The sequence below is a fragment of the Labrus bergylta genome, chromosome 8 (genome assembly GCF_963930695.1).
Source record: "Labrus bergylta chromosome 8, fLabBer1.1, whole genome shotgun sequence".
Taxonomy (NCBI): Eukaryota; Metazoa; Chordata; class Actinopteri; order Labriformes; family Labridae; genus Labrus; species Labrus bergylta.
Window position 1 is genome coordinate 9,160,032 of NC_089202.1, and position 20,573 is coordinate 9,180,604.

The 20,573-nt window shown below is 41.1% G+C and overlaps 2 protein-coding genes across 7 annotated transcripts in view; both read right to left on the bottom strand.

Moving 5' to 3' along the window:
- Positions 1-8,049, bottom strand: part of ptprub (protein tyrosine phosphatase receptor type Ub) — a 162,594-nt gene extending 154,545 nt beyond the window's left edge. For all 6 annotated transcript variants that reach the window (XM_065957543.1, XM_065957541.1, XM_065957545.1 and 3 more), the window contains exon 1: positions 7,802-8,049. In XM_065957543.1, coding sequence (XP_065813615.1) covers positions 7,802-7,871 — 70 coding nt within the window. In that variant the 5' untranslated portion in view covers positions 7,872-8,049. The remainder of the gene's footprint in view (positions 1-7,801) is intronic.
- Positions 8,050-11,069: 3,020 nt separating this feature from the next.
- Positions 11,070-20,498, bottom strand: LOC110000864 (glucocorticoid modulatory element-binding protein 1-like). Its single transcript, XM_020656227.3, has 10 exons — positions 20,137-20,498; positions 18,684-18,825; positions 18,244-18,302; positions 17,844-17,965; positions 17,617-17,720; positions 16,062-16,246; positions 15,445-15,594; positions 13,626-13,763; positions 13,122-13,238; positions 11,070-13,036 (listed from the first exon to the last, which is right to left on the bottom strand). Exons 2-10 carry the CDS (start codon positions 18,806-18,808, stop codon positions 12,522-12,524), a joined length of 1,515 nt encoding a protein of 504 aa, XP_020511883.2. The 5' UTR covers positions 18,809-18,825; positions 20,137-20,498; the 3' UTR covers positions 11,070-12,521.
- Positions 20,499-20,573: the final 75 nt, after the last annotated feature.

A 20,573-nucleotide genomic window follows, 5' to 3' on the forward strand; every position in this document is an offset into this window, starting at 1 on the left:
GCTCTCAAAATCTCCGCTGTTGGGCGTGCCAGGTCCCTCACGGCGGCAGCTTTACAGTAGATCACATCACAATGGTGGTGTCAGCGTTTCTCGAAAAGCTCCCATTTCCCCTGAGCACAATGTGAGACCGGCGTTTTAGGAATCATCCATGGGAGGCGCTTTCAAAAAGGTCAATTTTCATTGCCAGCTTAGCATGGATGGCAGGCCGAGACAAGCATTTTCAAACACTTCTGTGAACACAGGGTTTGCCTGACTGTAGAAGGAAACGAGGCTCCGGGTCAAGTTTGGTTGACCCTCCCCGCTCGTCTCTCAGAGGCATTTTCCTCCCTGTTCCTAGCCTCCTCTTACCCGGAGGGACCAAGTCAGGCGGACACGCACCGGAACAAAACAAAGGTCTTTGTAACTGTTTGAAGAGCTTGTCTCTCAAGAAGCAGCTCGGCAATCAGCTGCCCAGAAGGAGCTGGAGGGCACTAGAGGGTCTGTGAAGCACCGGAGAGCCTGGAAGGGATGATTGTCCAAGATTGCCCCACCTGACATTCAGGTGAGAGGAGTATCACCTCTCTTGCTGTGTAGAAACAGAACTACCCTTCAAAAAATATATAAAGGTATGAGGAATTTTGTAGTATCTGCTTCCAAGCATCATGAGTACTGTCAGGATAAAGGACACATAACATCTTGGTGAGGAGCGCTCTCCTCTTTAGTGTCCCAGCAGATCTGACTCAGGCACTGTCTTAATACACTGGGCAGCAAGAAGAGTTCATCTCTTTGCCCTCAGGCAATTATACCTCCTTGTCAAAAGAAATGAATAATACACTGTTGCAATGAATCAGCTATTAATGAGTGACTTGAATAGTGCATACTGAAGGACATGACACAAGGGAATAGTTAAAAATAAAAGGTGTAGACCCTGAGCGGCTCGCCCATGGCACGTCAAACAAAGTGTAACGGCTCATGGGGAAGGACTGTTTTTCCTGAAAAACGGTACAAACGAAAATCCCCTGAGCGAGTTGAAGCTGAAGTTGTGGCACGACAAAGTGAGGAGGGCTGCAGTAGAAGGTCCTTTAGGATCGAAAGGAGAGTTTCAAGAGGAACAAGACAATAAGCTGAGTGTGAGAAGCTGTGTTTTAGAAATCAATAGGTCTGCTTTTGTTCTGTCTCACATTCAACACCTGAAGCAGAACAAAGAGTCATGACTTTTACCAGCATCACTCGACAAAAGCTTTTGAATCCAGCTAGCGGTCAGAAGCCAGTGTGCTGCTATCATACTGTAGCATTCCTCCTTCTGCATTCATCTGCTGTTTCTAGTAACATCAAAGAAAAAGATTCAAATATGATGCCACTGCAGTAAAGTGAAGCATAAAGACTCCATACATAGTAGCAGAGAGTTCTAACCATTTTTTATACAAGGGGATTTTCCCAGTGTACATATCTGTGATGAAACCGCCCTGCAACATCCATGTCACTGTATTTTCACTTTGGCTGAGTCGGATATTCCCGCATCAAGTTAAGATTTCATGAACCCTGCTAATAAAAAAATGAACTTAGTCAAAATCTGCTAACCAGGTCCTTCTTTTTACCCGGAACGTGGGCTCAACAGGTCTGGAACCAGCCCACTGACTGATTTTCCGCCAGCTGGCACCTGTGCAACCACAGCTGCAATGACCTACCCATAACCCACCAGCAACAGCAGCTGTCACAGCCCAGTGTCACCGCGGCGCCATGTGACGGAAAGAGGGACAAAATGCCTTCAAATCCACAACAAACTAGGACGAGTAATTCAACCTTAAAGCTGTATAACGGAGCTGATAGGGCGTTTTTCTAAAAGAGCCCTGTTTCTGTTTCATTTCGTGCTGTGAATGCCTCAAACATTACACTCTTTTATAATCAGCACAACTGCACATTATCCATGCTCTGTTACACTTTCATGCACTTCAATTTCCACTGTCCCACTCCCAATAAAGTTTATGTGAAAGCGTGTCAGTCTAATAAGCGTGAGGCACATCAGTGTGATAAGTGTTTCGGGTTCAAGGCGGGGTCTCTGGGGATTTCTCTGTCCAATAGGAACCACTGGTCAAACAAGAAATACCACTTCCCCTTAGAGTGCAGGCATCACAGCACAAAGGAAAGTGAAGCCTGCATCCATTACACCACTGGGCAGAAAAATGTCCTGAAGAAGAGTGTTTTGACTTTTAGAGGTTCAGATTTCACTGGCAGAGCACTACAGGCAGCTCAAACAACAGGTCCGATATCAACACTGCAATCCCGGCCTAATCCTGAACTCTGACTCTGGTGACCTGAGCATTTGTTACACACTACATCAGAGTGGCTGGTGAAACTGGCTGGAACTTTGTTGACACAGGAGAAAGGTAGAGAAACACGGCCAGTGGGCTAAATATAACCTGCTCAGGAGGTTTTTCTTTCCTCCGGGTGGAGGAAAAAAGGAGCAGCACTCGCAGCATCACTCTTGTAGACCCACTTTTGAGCTGTCTGGAGCTCTCTACCTCGGGGAAGAAAGAACGGGGAGTGAAACGTCTGAACCTCACAGCCCTGCTTATTTCTTTGTTGGATAATTACACATCTGTGTGTGTGCGAGCTTGAGCTACGCAGCCTCACACTCCTTCACATTCAGGCTTTAAACACCAGCAACACCATGCTGAATGACACATTTTGGAGTCCATTATTCAAGTTAAACATATGCTTTTAAGTGATAATGAACATAATAGCCCTTTCATTTTAGACCAGTACATCAACAGGATATTTTGGAGCTTAGTTATAATATATACAGCCTTCATCTGGAAATGAGGCTCACTCTTTCATGTTTGAGGAGATTTCTACTTTTTTGCTCCACACAATGCCGACACTCCTCTGCTGCAAACCCAGCTCATTGTATGCCATTACGTCATGTAAGTCCCTGCTGGTTGGAGGCTGATTCCCACTCCACATCAAACTTGCAGGCCACAAGTGAGGATGCCACTTTGATCAAATGCAAGTAAAATGGACTTGCCGGAGCCTGTAAGATCAATACCACATTAATAACACCTGGCTGAAGGAGCCTTGAAGCCTGCACTCAGGCGGCTTCTGCAGAGATGGGAGGCCATGGAAGGCCGCTGACTGTAAATCTCTCAGTCTTGGCATCTGTTCCAGGGTGCAGGAGGGTCTCAGGGTAACCCTGAAGGGCTCATAGTGGCTCTCTCCGGGCCATGCTAGCATCAGTGTCACAGCTGAGATTCTCAGCACTGTGGGACCTTCCTGAGTGTGCTGTATTTACACCTCTTACAGGCAAAGATGCTATTTTAAGAATACACACCTAAATGTAAAAGCAACATGCATGCATGAACTGTATCATAATCATATATTTTCATAAATATGCTTTAAGATGAATAGAAACAAAAGGATGTATCAGTCAGACTTGATATAAAGGGAGCACAGGCCACACAATGAAGGCTACATGGCAGAGGACCAAGCAGCAACCTCCAGTGTTGAAAAATGAAGTCAATTTGGAAGTGCAAAAACTTTCAGTTCCAGTTGGTAGCGCCCACTCACAGGTTACTGTCTTGTCGTGTGTTTTCCTGAATTTATGAGAGGTTTTTTTTTTTTCTTCTGTCCTGATTGTAAATCTGTGCCAATTGTGTGTGTCTGTGTCATTTATCAAGTCTGCCTTCCCTGATATTTATGTATTTAAGATACAGTGTTTGTTGTTTCTATTGTGTTGGGGACAATAAAGTTGAAGTTCCTCGAGTGTCCACTCTGCAAAAGCCTTGTCACATACACAGCCATGTTAAAATGCGCATCTTGACATCAGCCTGGTTCAAAAAAAAGATTTTGGTCTGAATAGCAATGGGTGACATCCCTGAGACTACGTCCATGTTTTTCTACAGTGTATGCAGAGGAGACATGCAGCAGGAAATCCTGCTTTTGGGCACTGCCCTCTTCTCAAAGGCCACGACCTGCTCTTTCTCTTCCTGCCTCAGAAACATGACTGCCAACCCGTCCATGACCTTTAAGAAGAGCAAACAATTCTCTGCCTGAGTACACCGAACCTTGCAATGCCTTTCACAAAGACAAAAGAAAAAGGAGGGACTGATTTAGAAACAGAGCAGAAACATGTGATGATTAAAACAAGAAACACCAAAATGCTCAGCAAGATTAATTAAGCAACACCATCGCGAGATGTGCTTGAGCTGCGGTGTAGCACAACGAAATGTCTGCAGACTCAGCAGTGCAGCAGAAAGTGAGGTGAGAAAAAGAGAAATGACGCCCCCTGATTGGACATGTGGCACTTTTGCATTGCGCAGAGAACTTTGAACATGTGGAGTCTGTGTTCATCTTTTCATGAGCAAGCCCATCACCCAAACACCCGTTTGATACAACAGATCAGAGACAGAGAGTGGGAAAGGCAGAGGACTCCTAGGAGGCACCCTGTTTAATAACCCACATAAGCGCTGGAGGCAGAATGGCTAGCATGCACGAGTCCTGCTATGCCCTCAGCAAAAACAAAAGCAGAAAATCCTGGCAATCTATGTGAATAAATCGATCTGCCACTCTCAGCTTCATAGGGGGAAAAAAAAATCTCCCCCATTTTTTCCCCCCTCCATCTCCTAGTTGCAAAGTTTTCCATCTGCTGTCTGGTTTACTGCCCGTGATCCCACAAAGATGGAAGTCAACCAGATTTTTTTCAGAAGTCTGATTTTGGGCCGTATCCCTCCTGTCCCTCACCCTCTTTTCCACAGATGGTGGCCTAACTCCTACAGCAACACTTCCACTTCGGGGCTTTTCTTGTTAACTCTGTGGTGCAAGGCAACATTTTGTACATGAAGGTTACACTCCTCTTTTTCTACAAACAAAAAAACAAAAAAAACACTGACTCAGACTCTTTATGTTAGGGAGCTACCAATCATATGAAGCACATCTAATGGGCACTCGTGAGACAGTAAAGCAGCTGCAAATACGTCTGTGAGATGAAGAATGTAACAATAACGCAATGAAAAGACATTTGAACTGTTTCTAATAAAGAATTATTGTTCTCATCCACTAAATAGCTTTGAAACCTTTAAAACATATATCCTGTTTTAGTCATATTAGAGGTCTGTCTTCTGTCTAATCCTGCATGGATCAGTGTGACAAGTTTTGTTGATCGGATGTAACAAAAAACTTAAAATATGTTCCAAATGTCATGTTTATTTCCAACCAGAAGTCCATAATTCAAAAACATGGTGTTGATTTTGCTTTGATAAATGGCAAAGAAAGGCATCAAACCGTTATAGGATGAAAACAGTCGAAGAAAAATAACAATTTAACGATTTGATAAGAAAATATCGTTGCAGCTCCACTGACTGGTGGTCAGATATTATGTGTCCCATCACCACTGCTGATGTCTATACCCTGTAAAATTCAAGCCCTTAAGTATAACACATTCCATGCCATGCTTTTAGTCGACGGTCTAGACTTCACAGTCCTTTTCATCTAGATCCAAGTGTTATCTTATTCACAGAGATAAGCAAAAAGGATATTCTGTCTTAACTTAAGATCAAACTGAGAAATGAGTCATGAGATGGGGGATAATTACGCCACTCAGTTGACAACATTTGCTGCTAATAGAGGAGACAGAAAGAAAGGGAACAACCATACAATTCCCATAAGAAACAACAGAAGATTTAAATCCACACATCCATGCGCATGGAAAGCTGGAACTGTGTGCTCATAACCTCTTTATGTGTGAGCAAATAAGATGTGAATGATGTTTTTTTTTTTTCTCTCAGTCCTGTGCAGCAGAGAGCCTCCATATTTCATAGCCTCTAATAATTTCACTTCCCCCTGAACTGGCAGGCTGGACCGACCGTAGCGTGAGCAAGAAAAGAGTTATGGGAAATATGGATTATCAAGTGAAAAAAAGGCAAGAAATCCCCGAAGGAGCGCACAGCCTTAAATGTTATTAAGCATTCAAGGTTGAGGTGTGGTCTTCACAACGATTACAGCAATAAAGGCTGAGCGTTAATCAAAGGAGACACTCTGAAGATTGTAGGAGTCGAGGCTGCATTTACAGCACCTTAAGATTCTCCTCCTCAGGCGAGTAGAGTGGAGAAGCATGAAGGGAGTCAAGAGGAGGAGCAGAAATCTAGCAGGGTTAACTGTTCTAGGAAAGTAAAAGCGCACATTGCACACTCTGGTTAACAAAATAAAAAAATAAAAAAATCATGTATGTTTGTTGACTGGCACTCTCACACAGCTGTAGTCAAGCGTCCCTGTTCCACTGAGCTCTTTTAATTACCTGTGTGATTTAATCCTTCATATGTTGCAGCCCATTCCTCTTAATGATCTGCTCCATTCAGCTCTTGACAATACACAACCTGCTTGGATGGTTTTGTTGATTTTCTTTTTACCTGTTTTTTCTTTTTTCTTTTTTGCTGCATATGTCACAACAGGACTACAAGTGTAATACGGAGCAGGAATGTTTTTTACAGTATTTCATTAAAAGAAAATAAATGCTAAGGACGAATACAAAAAGTCAAGTCTCCCTCTGATCCCAACATAATGAGGCCTTTCTTGAACATGCGTGTGAAAAACATTGTGCCGCATTGTTATACAGTGTTGAAGGAGCCTGCAGTGTAAATGTCATCAATATTACTCCCTTATTAGCCTGGTTTTATGTGCTACGGGGGTAAAATCATGCATATGTATGTGTGTAGTTGTGTGTGTGTGTGTGTGTGTGTGTGTATGAGAGTGTGTGACACAGAGACTTGAATGGCCCACAACATTTTAGCTTTTAAAAGGGCACAAAATGCATTTTTTTTTTCTGATAACAATGCATGAATAACTGGTAGTAGTCAGGGAATAAAAGCATATTTCCTGTAAACATGAATATGAAATAGTCTATGTCATTCCTGTAAAAGGCTTTTATTTTTTCACCACTCTTTCCATGGGTGATGGCTGGCAGAGTCTACATTTGGCCACAGTCATAAATCACTACAACAACATTTTAATGAGAAAGTATAAATTAAAGGAGAACTTTAATAAAAGACACGGTTTAGTCCTTTTATCAGGAGGAAAAAAAAAACACATTCTAACCTTGATGCAATTTCGCTCTTTTTCCACATCTCAGTCATTTTCCTTATTGGAAAATGTTTTTGTAGAGGGAGAAATTTGGTAACAAAATCAATCAGTATTGCAATGCTAAAACATTTAGATCTTTAAGATGCATGTCTACAGCTGCTCTCTTAATACCAGCATGGAGCAGCAGATTTCAGACTGCTGGTATTGGGGGGCGATATAGGCTCACAAATATGGATTAAACTGCCCTGTGGTCGTATTTTCATTCCTTTAAAGAGGAGATTTTGGCTCTAAAATAAATTAACATCTAAGTTTTTATCTAAATGTCACACCTTGCAGGGTATCTGGCGCCCTTTCATTTGCCTGGGTAATAACAGAAATAGCAAAAGCAGTGAGGAGACGAGGGGTGTGCTGTTTGGGGAAATGGGAGCTTTTCCCCTGAAATCCCAGACCCACTCTTCCAAAATAACTTACAATATTTACATTCGTCAGGTACTAAGAAAACGTAATACCTCAGTTTACAAAGTTATTCAACGGGCATGTTTGAATGTTGTTGTTGGGAGGACTACCTCTGTCCCAGCAGGCGACATGAAAGCAGCGGCAAGCCCCAGGTAAACACCAACATGCTAGGTGAAGGCGGCACAAAGTTCTTCTTTACCAAACTCGCTCTGCTTTTCCCTCTAGCGGAGTTTCATCCGCATGTTAAAACTTCCAAACTACGTTTTTAAGGGATGAAGATGGAAATGTGCCTTACCTGTTGGCCCCTCAATGCCATCGGCGTAGATCTGAACAGCCAAAATCAACAGAAAGGCGCAGGTGTTCATCGCGTAGCTGTTTTAGTCCACTTTAAATGTGCAGAGGGAATCATTTCATTCACTCCGTGAGGTCCGGGCGCGTCAGTAGGTAGAGCCGAACCCATCTACTCCAGCAATTCTCACTGAGAGGAGTTTCACAGACACTGAGGGAGACAGGGCAGAGCTAGTTCTGCAAACTGACGTCAGGGTAAACAGTTCAGGGAAGAGATTTCTTCACAAGCTCACTTTACTTTCCCAGCCTCCACTTCTCCTCCAGCGCACTCAAAGTAAGAGCCGGGCGCCTCCAAGCGGCCGAGTGTGGCAGCGACACCGTGGTATTCAAACGTCGGCCATGCAAAACCCAGACTGTGTTTACGCCGCTGTGTTTGTATCTTTGTGGGGACCATGAGGAGGAGTTTGACGTTGAGAAAGAGGGCAGAAATGTTTGTGTGTTCTTACTGCTCCAAAATGGTTGTTCGAGGTTTCAGTGTTAGGAGGAGGAAATAAGAATCAGGCTTAGGTTTCTGGACAGCCCAAGGTTTGGAAATGTCATTAGGCATCTGTGTGTGTGTGTGTGTGTGTGTGTGTGTGTGTGTGTGTGTGTGTGTGTGTGTGTGTGTGTGTGTGTGTGTGTGTGTGTGTGTGTGTGTGTCTTTGTTTTTAATAACAGAGACACAGATCGTGTTCACACAGTCCAATTTAGGGGACTTATCCTCAGTTTTGGAAAAAAAGACATCCACTCAATAGGATTTCAGAATGAAATGAAATCTTGTTTTAGTAAATACATTAAATGTCTTTGTGTGTGTCTTTGTGTATCAATGGGATTCAATATGGTATAGGGGTTAGTGGGACTGACTACCCAAGGTCCAATGGGGAAAAGGCCCCTGGGTAGTTCTTTGTTATTCAGTATTTCAAATAATATTTTTTAAAAAGTCACTTGAGATGAATTACTATCATTTTAAGTGTCAAGAGAAGGAAAGTAAACTCAGAAATGAGGAGAAGTAGTCCAATCATAGGTCAAGATAAGTGGGGCTGGATCAGAGTTAAGTTCTGTACAATGTAAGCTGTTCTTCAATGTCAGTAGAATTCTTCATTCAAGAATTTAACAACAACAAAAAGATGGCCTTAAGAACATTTCCAATAGGGTTTATTAGTCTGGCTTGCTGTATACTCCACTGAATTATTGGTGCTTTCAAACTTGCACAAAATTCCTAAAATCTTCTTGAAGTTTCTGGGACAAGCTGCATGTGTGAAGACAAATAAACGTTTCACTCTGACTTTACCTTGATCTTTTCCTGTCAGCCAACCAGTGAACTGATGTCTGAAATCAGCAGAAAATATTTGGGAGAATTCATAGTTAAATGAACTTGACTTTCAGCTGTCATTTAAAGGCATCATAAAGTCATGAGGACTGTGCATAAATATTTTAATACATTTTTGTTATTTAATTTAAACTGGAATGGAGTCTATATTCTCTTCTGCATATTTGCAGGTATTTTGTTGCCTTTAAGCAGGTGGCTGTAATAACTTGCTTACATGCCGAGAGTGACAAGTCTTCAGGTTACTCATGAGAGTGAGTTAGAGACAAGTTTTGCAAAAAGTATAAAGCACTGAAATACACGGTGCGCTTTTCAACGCCTTCCTGTCCATGTGTTGTGTAAAAAGTTCACTCAGGACTGACAGGTCAGCTATCTCCACATTTCGTCATGCAAAGCATATATCTCCATATATTATGCTGTGTGCATTGAATCTGCATTTGATTAGCTCACAGCTGGCCATGTTTGTTGGGGGATACTTAACAGACCTCATCCTTGGGTTTTATTTAAGTGTGTATTTAAATGTAAACATCTTCATGAAGAAATACATGAAAAGCCCTTGGTACTGTTTTTGTTATGCAAAAAGGAGGTTAAATCAATATGGTGGTTTATTTGATTACCAGGTTCTGAAGTTCACTGCGTCCCGTGTTACACCACAACATAAGGATGACTCCAAGAGTCACCTTTAGATCAAACATCTTGCACAAGTGCTGATGCGGCAGCTGCTCCTCTGCATGAACTCACCTGGCGTTAAAACACAGTTTGGCTGACACATTTAGCTGCGGCTCCAGGAATCTCAATCGGATCAAGAAGCCATTATGCAGGCTATTCATCACTCACTTTGTTTTCTTGTATGAACATTCAAGTGGTGAATCAAATTAAAGGGGACAAACAGACGCATCTGCGGCTTCCAACATGAGCGCACATCTCAGTCTCTAATGTTGTTAGCCCCGAATGATAGATGAACGACGGATTGCTCGGCAAATTACTTAATTTAACTAAAGGAGTGTATGTCAAGCTAACACCTGTAATTACACCAGCCTGATGCATGGTAGCCATTTTGTGGGTATTCAAGGCACAGAGCAGAAATTTATTTAAACTAGGGATTATTTTGTCTTGAATCTGTTCAACTGCATGATGCTTTAATTTGCAGGAACAGGATGTTGCAAAAACACTGTTCGAACCCGACAAGAGGACAGGCATCAGAGGGATACAGACAGCTGCACTATGATGAAAGTCATTTTTATCGCACATTTTCTCAGCTGCCACTCACATCCCCCTCGAAAACTACTACATCTGCACAGGCAGTGTTGTGCTTTCATTTATAATAACATATCATTACAGTACTGACGGGGGTTGGATATCAAACTATAACTGTCCATCACACAGCTCAGGCAGCCTCGCCATGCAGACTGGTGCTTCTTAAATAAAAGGAATAGAAAATCACCGGGTGGAAAAGTGCTGCGGCATCTGAGAGCCGAAACTTTGGAAGCACTACTCCAATCACCAAACAGTTATATCAGTCAATGAAATCACTATATAAATTATCAGTGATTGTTCTGCGACCATAAGTCCGAAATGCACCTCAGCTCACCGTGGTGACCTCTTCTCTGTCTGTTTTCACACCGCCTTGGTACCTACTCTGAAACAGGGGCTAAAAGGGTTCCTTTAAACAGATTTCTAGGAGCTAAAATAGTTCAACTTTCTGTTGGTGCCAAATTAATTAAAGTAGAGTTCCAAGAGTTCCTAGAACTATGAAAAAGTTCCTTCGGTCCGAAAAACACCTAATGTAACCAAGAATGTTGAAATCAATGAACGGAAAAACAAAAAGGCAATTCAGGTCTCTGCAGCGGGTAAACTTATATGAACAATATGCATTTTACAAATCTCAACAATGAAATCATGTTTTGAACAAGCTAAAACACTTCTTCTGTAAATATCAAACATATTGTTTATTTTAAATGTGTTCTTTATGTTACAAGGGACATCAGTGTCCTTTTCATCGTACATATGTGCATAACTTTTTTTACTTTACATTTTGTCCATAACAAAGAGAAGACAAAAATGACAAAAAAAAGCACACGTTTATGTATTTGCAGCACATACGTTAACAGCACCCTGTTTAAAGTAACAGCACATCACCAGTCACATGACTTACTTTACATTGTTTTCACTTAAAAAAAAAAAAACGAAGGATCGTCTATTATTCAGACCATGATAGTCTCGTGCATATATCTGAGGCAGGTCTGAGGCATTATACCGTAACCCGAGATACAAGCCTGAGTGGGAGATTTTTTTCCACAAAAAACAGATAACATTTAATCCCACCCACGCAAGTGATTCACTAAATACGTATTTCCAATTACAAATAGTATAAAGAAATTGATTAGAAAAGTTTGAGGAAATAGTAACAAAATCTGAAAAAGGTTGCCAACCATCTTAAGACAAGGGGGAATACACTCACATAAAGTCAACCAAATATTATATTTACAGACCTAAAGTGTCGTAAAAATGAAATTTAAAATACTTTTTTTTCAAAATACCTGGTTTGTAACAGAGAGAAGCCTGTGTTTGAGGGTTACCCAGCAGTGACTTCCATGATCATTTTAACTGCTTAATTACTTTAGCTATATAAAAGATACAATTAAAAAATACCGATTGCAATTTCCCAGAGCTTAATAAGATGGCTTTGTATTGAAAAAACATGCAAAATAGTGTAGCTTTGTTGACTTCTGTTGTTTGCTAAGAAACATATAAATGTGCACATTGAAAAGTAGGTTCAGTGATTTTTTTTTTTTTTTTTGCAGTTTAAACAATAAATCACTCGTAAAAATGGTTGACTATACAAGAAAAAAAGTATAGTATGTGTGACAAAGTACACTGTTTATTTTAAATATCTTGCCTGTCTAGTCTCCAGGTCTCAGGCACATTCCCTCCCTTAGCTAGTTTCCCTTTGAGGACATCTGTAGAAGTGGACGACATGCATCCATACATTTGAATTACTTATTTTCACGTGATAACCAGTTGATTTCAGTTGTTTTCTTGAGATTTTAACTTGTTTTTTCTCATTATCTCGAGATAGCAAAGTTTCTTTTCTGTGATAACGGGATTATTTCCTGGAGATCTAGAAACCAAAACAATAGGCTGGCCATTGTGATACATCATACCATGACATGCCATTTTCCATACAAATTATATAAGTTAAACTTTCTGTTTGTTTTGTGCTTTTGCAACTCTGAGGAAACGCGATAAATAATTTGACATCTCGAGAAAACAACTAAAAATGACTCGTTACCACGGGAAAACAGAGTAGATGTATTATGTGAGTCCGCTTCGTGCTTCCGTAGTCATCATCATCTTACACTCACTTACTTCTTTGTTCCTTTGAAATCTTTTCCCCTATCACCACCTTTTCAATGTCATGCAATCCCTCTGTCTCCTCTCCTGCCCGACTTCCAGGGTGAGAATCTGTGTGAAACTTAATAGTCCTCTGTCCGGGCTCTTTGTGGATCCCTGATGTCTCCTCCTGTCCCCGTCTGTGAAGCTTCTTTCGTTTTCCCATCTCACTGAGCTCCTGATCCCGCTCCAGCTCAGCACTTTGGCAGTCTCTGTCTATCCTGCCGACTCCGGCACAGTGAACTCGGCCAGCGGAGGCAGAGGAATGGGTGAATACCTGAGGGTCGATGGCGAGCTGAGTGTAAGATGCGGCAGATAAACCAGAAACAGAGAGAGGCTGGATCCCCGGGCTTGTTTTGATGGGGGACAGCAGGTTGTGGGATTGGCTGTTTGACGAGTTGTGACATGGATGTCGAATGTGTTTCATGGAGGGGCATTTATTAAAACTCTGTTTCCTCTGGTCCTCCAAAATATCTTCCAACACTAAGAAAAAGCAGGACATAAATTAATACAGTTCTCTATGATATCTCTGCGTGTACTTTAATGTTGCCTTTGTGACAGTCCTCACCGTAAACATTGTGAAGAATTTTGTTGTCCTCATCGTTGTGGCGCTTCAGGTTCAGAGCTTGCTTCACTGAGTCTAAAAGTCCAAACATCTTACATAGGGAATTAAGGATGACGGCATCTGACAAAAAAAATATTAAGTCAGATATTTTAACTCTAAAAAAAACAATCTCAAACTTGACTTTTAGTCACATATCATCCTTGTTTAGTAGTGAATTGATTTCAACCCAGCACCTTGAGTGGATGTTTCCTCATGGTTGTACTGTTTCATCAGTTTCTCTGGAAATTGGTATTTATCTCATTGGATATCCAATCCTCTGGACTCTGCTGCAGTAAGTTTGGTATTTTTTGAAAATGACTTTGTAAGCATGTTTTTGGATCATCTACAGTATCTTTGTGTTTAACCCTAACCTAAAGTGACTTTTTGTGACTTCACTGTTATCTAACGTAATCTAAAACAATTATTTACCCTGTCTGGCAGTTAGCATGGCCCAACTGTTTAACTCACCTGTCTCCTGCAGGTTGGCCTTCTCACTGCGAGCTTCCACTCCTTTAAGAGTGCCTAATAATTCAGTCTGGAGACTGGACAGGACCTCCCCCATCAGCCCAGAGTCTGCCACCCCCTGCCACAAGCTCAGTACTCCATCTACACAAAGTCAGTAAGTATGGAACAACATTAAGATATGTGGGGAACTTTGTGTGTGTGTGTGTGTGTGTTTTGTGTTTTCATTCAAAAATGACAAAGTGCCTCAGAGAAATAAGAGATCATAGAGGTAATATGTGTACATCTGCACTTCTGTGGATGTGTATGCTTTTAAGAAAGAGATTGAACTGAATGGGAAAGAAAAGGCAGAGAAAAATAAATCAGAAACATATAATAAGTACCATGGTGTATGGGGGCTAGGAAATGTGTGGAAGTGAGGTTGGAGGATAGTTAAAGGCTTAAAAGAGAGTAATAAATTGAGGAGGGAAGCTGAAATAAGCTGCATGGCTTGGAGAAACAATGAAAAAAAATAAGAAAATAACAAGATAGAGGAAATGGGAGCGGAGCAGAGGGAGAGAGGATGTTAAACGGGTGATAGAGGACGAAGAGGAACGAGCAGGAAATGGTGGTGAATAGAGGATCGGAAAGAGGACAGGGCAGATTGAATGAAGGCTGAAAAATTACTTGGGACCTGTTAGAAGCAGAGCAAAATAGAGGTTGAGTATATTAGAGTGATAAAATGTCAGAGGTGCTTGAAATCTTATCTTGAAAGAAATGCATCCACTTTCACATTTCCTTAAATGTCTGTCAAGATGAATGCAATATGTCCTTGAAAGATACTCTAACTCCCATTTAAGAAGCTAAACTCATGCGTTTCTCCATGTCAAGAAGAAACACTAATGGGAAGTAGAACATTTCCTGAGATAGAGGAGAATAGTTATAGGTTGAATGGTTTTACTGAGATTTGTCAATATATTTTAAGCCCTGAGACAAGCAATACCGCTTGTGCAGTGAGGCACTACAATTTGCCATTCACACAAAAAGATCACCTGAGGCTATGTTACCAACTACAGCTGGAACCATGCCTAATCAGGTCACCTTTAAAAGCCCTTAAATCAAAGCTGAGGTCCCTGCAGGAAAAGGCGCGTGTAGAAATGTGGAGATGCAGTAGATAGTAATATAAAGGGATGTGAACCTCTGCCTGCAAATACTCGGCAACTTCTTAAGTGTGTCAGAAAAGCAGAATATCCCAAAACTGCAGAGCTTCATTGGCTCAGTGGTTTAGGTTTAAAGCAGCAGTGCTTGGTGTTAATATTCTGTTTTCATTGTGTTTAATTTATTATTTATGTGATAACTGTTGAAGTTCAGGCCTTAATGTTACAGTTCATTTCCTCATCAGTTAACAGGGCCACCTTCTTAAAGGACACAACTTTGGAGTGTGTGACACCTAGAAAACTGAAGGTCAGTGGGCTGCACCATATAAACTTCAAGAATGTACCTCCAGGATATTGGCCTTCATCAGCTGACAAAATGGTTCATATCAAAACTGAATGCTACATCTATGACTTCAGATTTTGCCATTGAGGTTTTAAAGAATCACCTGGTAGACATTTGGTATATTACCAGGATTTTACATGCAACTCATGTATCATCTCTTATTAAGGCAGCGCTGCAGGCGAGTAGTTTCTTGCTGTTAAGGAAATTAAGCAAGCAAAATAAATGGAGCCTCTCTTGAAGCTTTCTAGTCAATATATTAGACGTATCACTATTTCTGAATCATTTTCTCAACCATTTCTTACTCTGGTTGTTTAAAAGTCACGTGTATATTCTTTCTTATACTTACCAGGTGTGTCAGCCCTCTTTCTTTTTGCAGCATGTCCATTGGCTGTTGTGGAAACTAAAGGCCGGGCTCGACCAGGACTCCACTCTGCTGTTGCGGTGAACTTCTCCTCAGAAGGCTCCTCTACCTCGGCTGCATCATGCACACGCTCCCCTGAAATGACAACAGTGTGCATAAACATCTCTTATTTCCATTCATCTTGAGTCGGGAAGGAAAGACAGTTAAGAAAACACAACTTTTCCTTTCTAATTTCCCAATTTCCTAATTTTTCTTGTGTCTGTTATAAATTGTGTTAAAATGTTTCTGGGACATCCATAAAACAAACATCGACTAGGCAGTTGTATAAAATAAGAAATAAAAACTTCACTCTAAGTAATGAGCTACAATCACAGGAATAGATTATAGTGTCTGTTATCATTTGTTAAACTTATTCCTACTTCTACTTCCTTACTGTCCTCGGACAGCATATGTCAGAAAAAACAAGTCTAACTTGGTTCCTACTGCAGACAAAATATAAGCAGCTGGTTTCTAAAGTTTTTATCTGCATCAATGAAAACAGCAGCCAAAGCAAAGGTGGGAGAGAGGAAAAACTCAAACTGTGAGTGCCAGCTTAAATCTACCTGTCAGTGGAGGCACCTGTCCTCCGAGAGCGTCCAGAGGCAGACACGACGTGCTGGGCTGCACGGAGGCCCCAGGAGGAAGCCGCGTACTGTTGATCAGCACATCAAATTTAGTGCTGCGGCAGGTGTTGCTGCACACGGTGTTGTGCTGGTAGAAATCTATCTGGCCGGAGTCCATCATTTTCCTGTGAGGGAAGAAACGGGTCAAAAGAACACTACAAGAAAATATTCTGTTCCACAGGAGCCAAAGGCCGGATAAAGTGTTGATTGATTAAGTTGAACATTTCCGATGACTTCCCAGAGGTTTGTTTTACAGAGAGCCCACTGATATGAACTCTAGAGAAAAAATATATTATTGAGTGGATACAGTATATTGACAGAGACACGGTGACACCAAGAACAAGTGCGGACATGATAAATCCAGTGAGACGTTTCAGTCAGCAGCTTGCTTGCATGTTATTTGATCCTGCTCTTATGATATTGCTGCTTACTCACTACCTCTGGAATGTAGAAGCAAAGCCCAACGCAGACACGACGTAAGTGCACATTATGAGAATGATTGTTGACTGCATAAGATTGAGGTGTTTAAAGTCTGACACTTTAACCCTGATGCAACAGAATGATGTGAGGACCTGCCCTGAAGGTCATTTAAATTACCAGTGAGGATGCATATAACACCCAAGGAGCTTTGAGGGCAAGATCAGAAAGACAAGTAGTGTGCTCCACCCAAAACGTAATTGCAACTGTCCTTAAAAGGCATACATTAGGATTTGTGTCCCAAATATTTTTGAATCGCCAAATTTTCTTTACATAAAATGGCCTACATATTACAGCAAGCATAGGTCTTCTTCAGGGCCATTGGGTGCTTTTGAATTGCAAAGTGCCAACACAATCTGACAGTAGAGAGTAGACAGTCCCTCCTATCTGTTCTGTAACAGCAGGCCGATATTTGTTCCTACTTTGTCTGATTCGTTCAGTGTGAATGACACTCCAGCTCAGATGTGACATGCACGATGGCTCAGTAAATAATAAAAATCCTCACATTGCATGTAAACTATTTTACAGATTAACAATGTTCAATCTACTGAGGTGGACCCAAAAAATGCCCACTGAATGACCACAAGGGTTCAGTCTACTGAAACCCTGCACTGAAAAGTCTGCACTCCATACTGAACTGTGGCTTTTGGGAAAGGGCCATCGTATGCAGTGACTTCCACACCTGTGTTGAGTTACACTTATCTTATTCACCTTCAAAGTGGACAACTATTTGTTCAGGAGGAAGGGAAACTTCATCACTCCATCATAGAATGGAAAAAAATATAGTGAAAGAAAAAAAAATTAATAGACATTTGACATGTTGCAACAAGGTCAAGCTGGATGCAAATAATCCACACCTTATTCATTTCTCATCACAACCTGATGAACGCTTTTGGGTTTATGACAGCAATCCTCAAAACTCAAAGTATCCAATGGGCACCTATATGTGATAACTACTCCCAGAAGCATATCTAGTCCTTTGTCTTCCGATTATTCTTTTTTTTTTTCATACACTTACCTGAGCATTACCCCTCCCAGTCTTATAGCCCTTTTCCAGTCCTTCAGGGTGGCTTTCCCAGCCAGGTGTACAAACTGCTTAGGGCTGATGAGCTGGTCATTGAACTGTAAGAGATGAAGAAAACAATCATTTATTCTTAAAATATAAAAAGCAATTGAAAAAATATAAAGACAGGAAAGGCACAGATATGACAAAGTGTTATAAATGACACCAAATCATCAACTTACTTTGACACATCTCACATTGATTCCAGGGCACACAAACTTCTTAAACAGTAATACGGCTCTGCTGTCTCCACATGTGATGGGGTAGCCATACTCGATCTCCTCTCCTTCTTCTTTACTGTCTTCTACAGGTCACAAGCAAAAAAACAAGTGCATAAATCAAAGTATAATTACATGGGCTTTTTTCACACAAAAATACAAACCAAGCTGCTATGAATGTAGACAACATGTGACAATGAATTTGGTCAATATTCTATAATAACTGGTATTTGTTGAATAATAGGGCAATACATTTAACTACACAATGAAAGAGTTATTTGTGCTCATTACACATTTATTGTAATAAGTAAGTTATTGATTTCATATGCTTATGTGCTTTAATGTCAGCGGTGTGTCAACATACCATGGTGTGTCTCTATGGCCAAGACTGTCGTTCCAGTATCAGCAATGTCATCGTTCACCCTGCAGAGGGTGACAGAGGGTGACTTTTAACAGAATACTGTATACGCAAATGTCATGCCAGCTAAGAGTTAACAAGCTCTGAATACAACACTGAAGTATGTAAATAACTCCAGCATGCCTAAGCTCTTGAAATGTAACTACTTCTCTTAACCCCACATTTAACTGTTGCATTCTTCGGGGTGAAATTGCATTAAACTGATGCATGGATGTTCAACTGCATTAATGTAGAATTGTGGGTTTTTATTTTATTTTATTTTAATATGAATTATAAGAAAAGAGAAAACTGAACACCTGACTTTAAATTTATATTTGTCAATATTGTATGTCACATAGCTAATTCAAGACATCTACTACGCTTGTATTGATAAAAAGCAATGTTACCCATGCAGGATGGGCTGCAGGTGCAGGATGACTTGAGTCTTATGGTTGCTGCCACTGGCCTCCCTTTCTTCTTCCTTCAGCATCATGAGATCCCCTGAAGACACAGTGACCTCAGCCCCCGCCATCACCCCTCCCCACTGAGCTGCACGCACAGAGAGACGGGCACGCATGTTAGCATCCAGAGCACACACACACGCACGCAGGGATACTATTTATTACACTCACAAGTCTATGAGAGCCTCACCCAACAGCCTTTTCTGGCATGCAACTGTCATAGCAAAGAATCCATAGTGAGCTTAAAATGACGTAATCCTCATATCTCATATAGGCTTGCTTCCTTTATTGCTATTAAAACTATGCATGGATTTATACGGTAGATAACGAGATGTGGCTTAAATTTGACATAAACATCTGTGTGTTCAAGCTGGAAGTGTGAAAATGATGCAGCTACATGATAGCTAAGGTGGATATAACTAGAAAAAATGTAATGTCACATATATACATATATACAGTATATATATATATATATATTATAAACTATAAAAGCAGTACTGTGTTGTGCAACCACTCTGCATTAAGGCATCTTCTTTAACCACAAATATGAAAACAATAAAAGGTTGAACTAAGTATAGCTGAAGTGTTGTACCAAGTCATATCAAGGAAAATATTACACTCCAGTTGATAACAATGTGTGGAGACTCTACTTTTCTGTGTCTGCTGTCATTGGATATCTATCCCTTGAAGTTTTTGAAAATGTTTCAGTAAAATTACAAGGTTGTAAGAAGGTTGTTGCATGTCTTTCATAACTGGCAATTTAGGTGTTGACATACAGCATATTCAAACTTTTAGGATGAAATTGGTGTAGGCTGTTATCAATGGAAGCATAACTAGGAAATGGACACACAAAAAAATGACATTATCTTATTGGTAAACAGGCAATGAGCAGTAGGCCAATCAAAGGGTAACTTTACATTTATTTAAGTATGATTCTGTCAATATTGTGCTCTCAGTCCTACAAGCAGCTTTCGATGCAATGAGACTCAGTGTGCGAAAATATCAAAAGAGCACGTTAAAATGGAGGATAAAATATCAACAACCTGCTTATGGGTTATCCCTTTCTAGAGAGACACAAAAGAGGCAACATTTGTATATAACAAAGTGCACATAAACATAAAAGTACAATAAACTGTTTATTATATTTTACTCTATATCAACTAGCCTACTAGCCCTTGTTTGATCAGCAACTCTGACACAGACAGTTGCGTGCCTTGCTCACCCTCCTTCACCCACTCAAACTGACGTCTGTCGGTGCGGCGCGGCACGCACACCCCGGCCAACAACAGTGAGACCGCGCGCGCTCAGGGGGGGGGGAGCACACAAAAAAACACCGCGTGGACACTAAAACTGCACAAGAAAACCACACTTTGAACAGTATCGTCGTAGCTTTACTTACCGCTTTACAGCAGGAGATAATTCATCCTCAGCTTGTCGGAGAGGTTGGAGAGCATGCGCCGTGCTGCTTGGTTACACTTCCTGCAGTGAAGGCAGCATTTGCCTGAGAAGCATCTGTCCCGCTGTCACGAGAAGCGGCTGGTTCGCACGCGATGTGTAAATCGGTCAGACTGCTCTTATGTGTGTGAGCACGGCTTGGTTTGAGCACCTCTGATTACACTGCAAGACTCAAGCCATAGCAAAAATGTTCTCAACTCCAAAGACAGAAGAAATGTGTTTAAATAGCCTGTGCCCTAGTGCTGGGGTACAAACTCAACAACACAGCACTGTGTCAGCTGTTTGTGTGGTCTTATGTGGGTTTCTCTCATGCAATAAACAATGTTGTTGTTGTTGTTGTTGCCTGCGTGTCACCACAAGGTGGCAGGGTTTGCATTTAGT

What these genes read in the sequence shown, in the direction of transcription:
- LOC110000864 (XM_020656227.3), bottom strand. Translation starts at nt 18,808, where the DNA reads ATGGCGGGGGCTGAGGTCACTGTGTCTTCAGGGGATCTCATGATGCTG. An exon ending in CTGGGAGGGGTAATGCTCAG is followed by an intron (nt 16,247 to 17,616) that starts GTAAGTGTATGA and finishes CTTCCCTCACAG; the next exon opens with GAAAATGATGGACTCCGGCC. An exon ending in AAAGAGGGCTGACACACCTG is followed by an intron (nt 13,764 to 15,444) that starts GTAAGTATAAGA and finishes GACTTTGTGTAG; the next exon opens with ATGGAGTACTGAGCTTGTGG.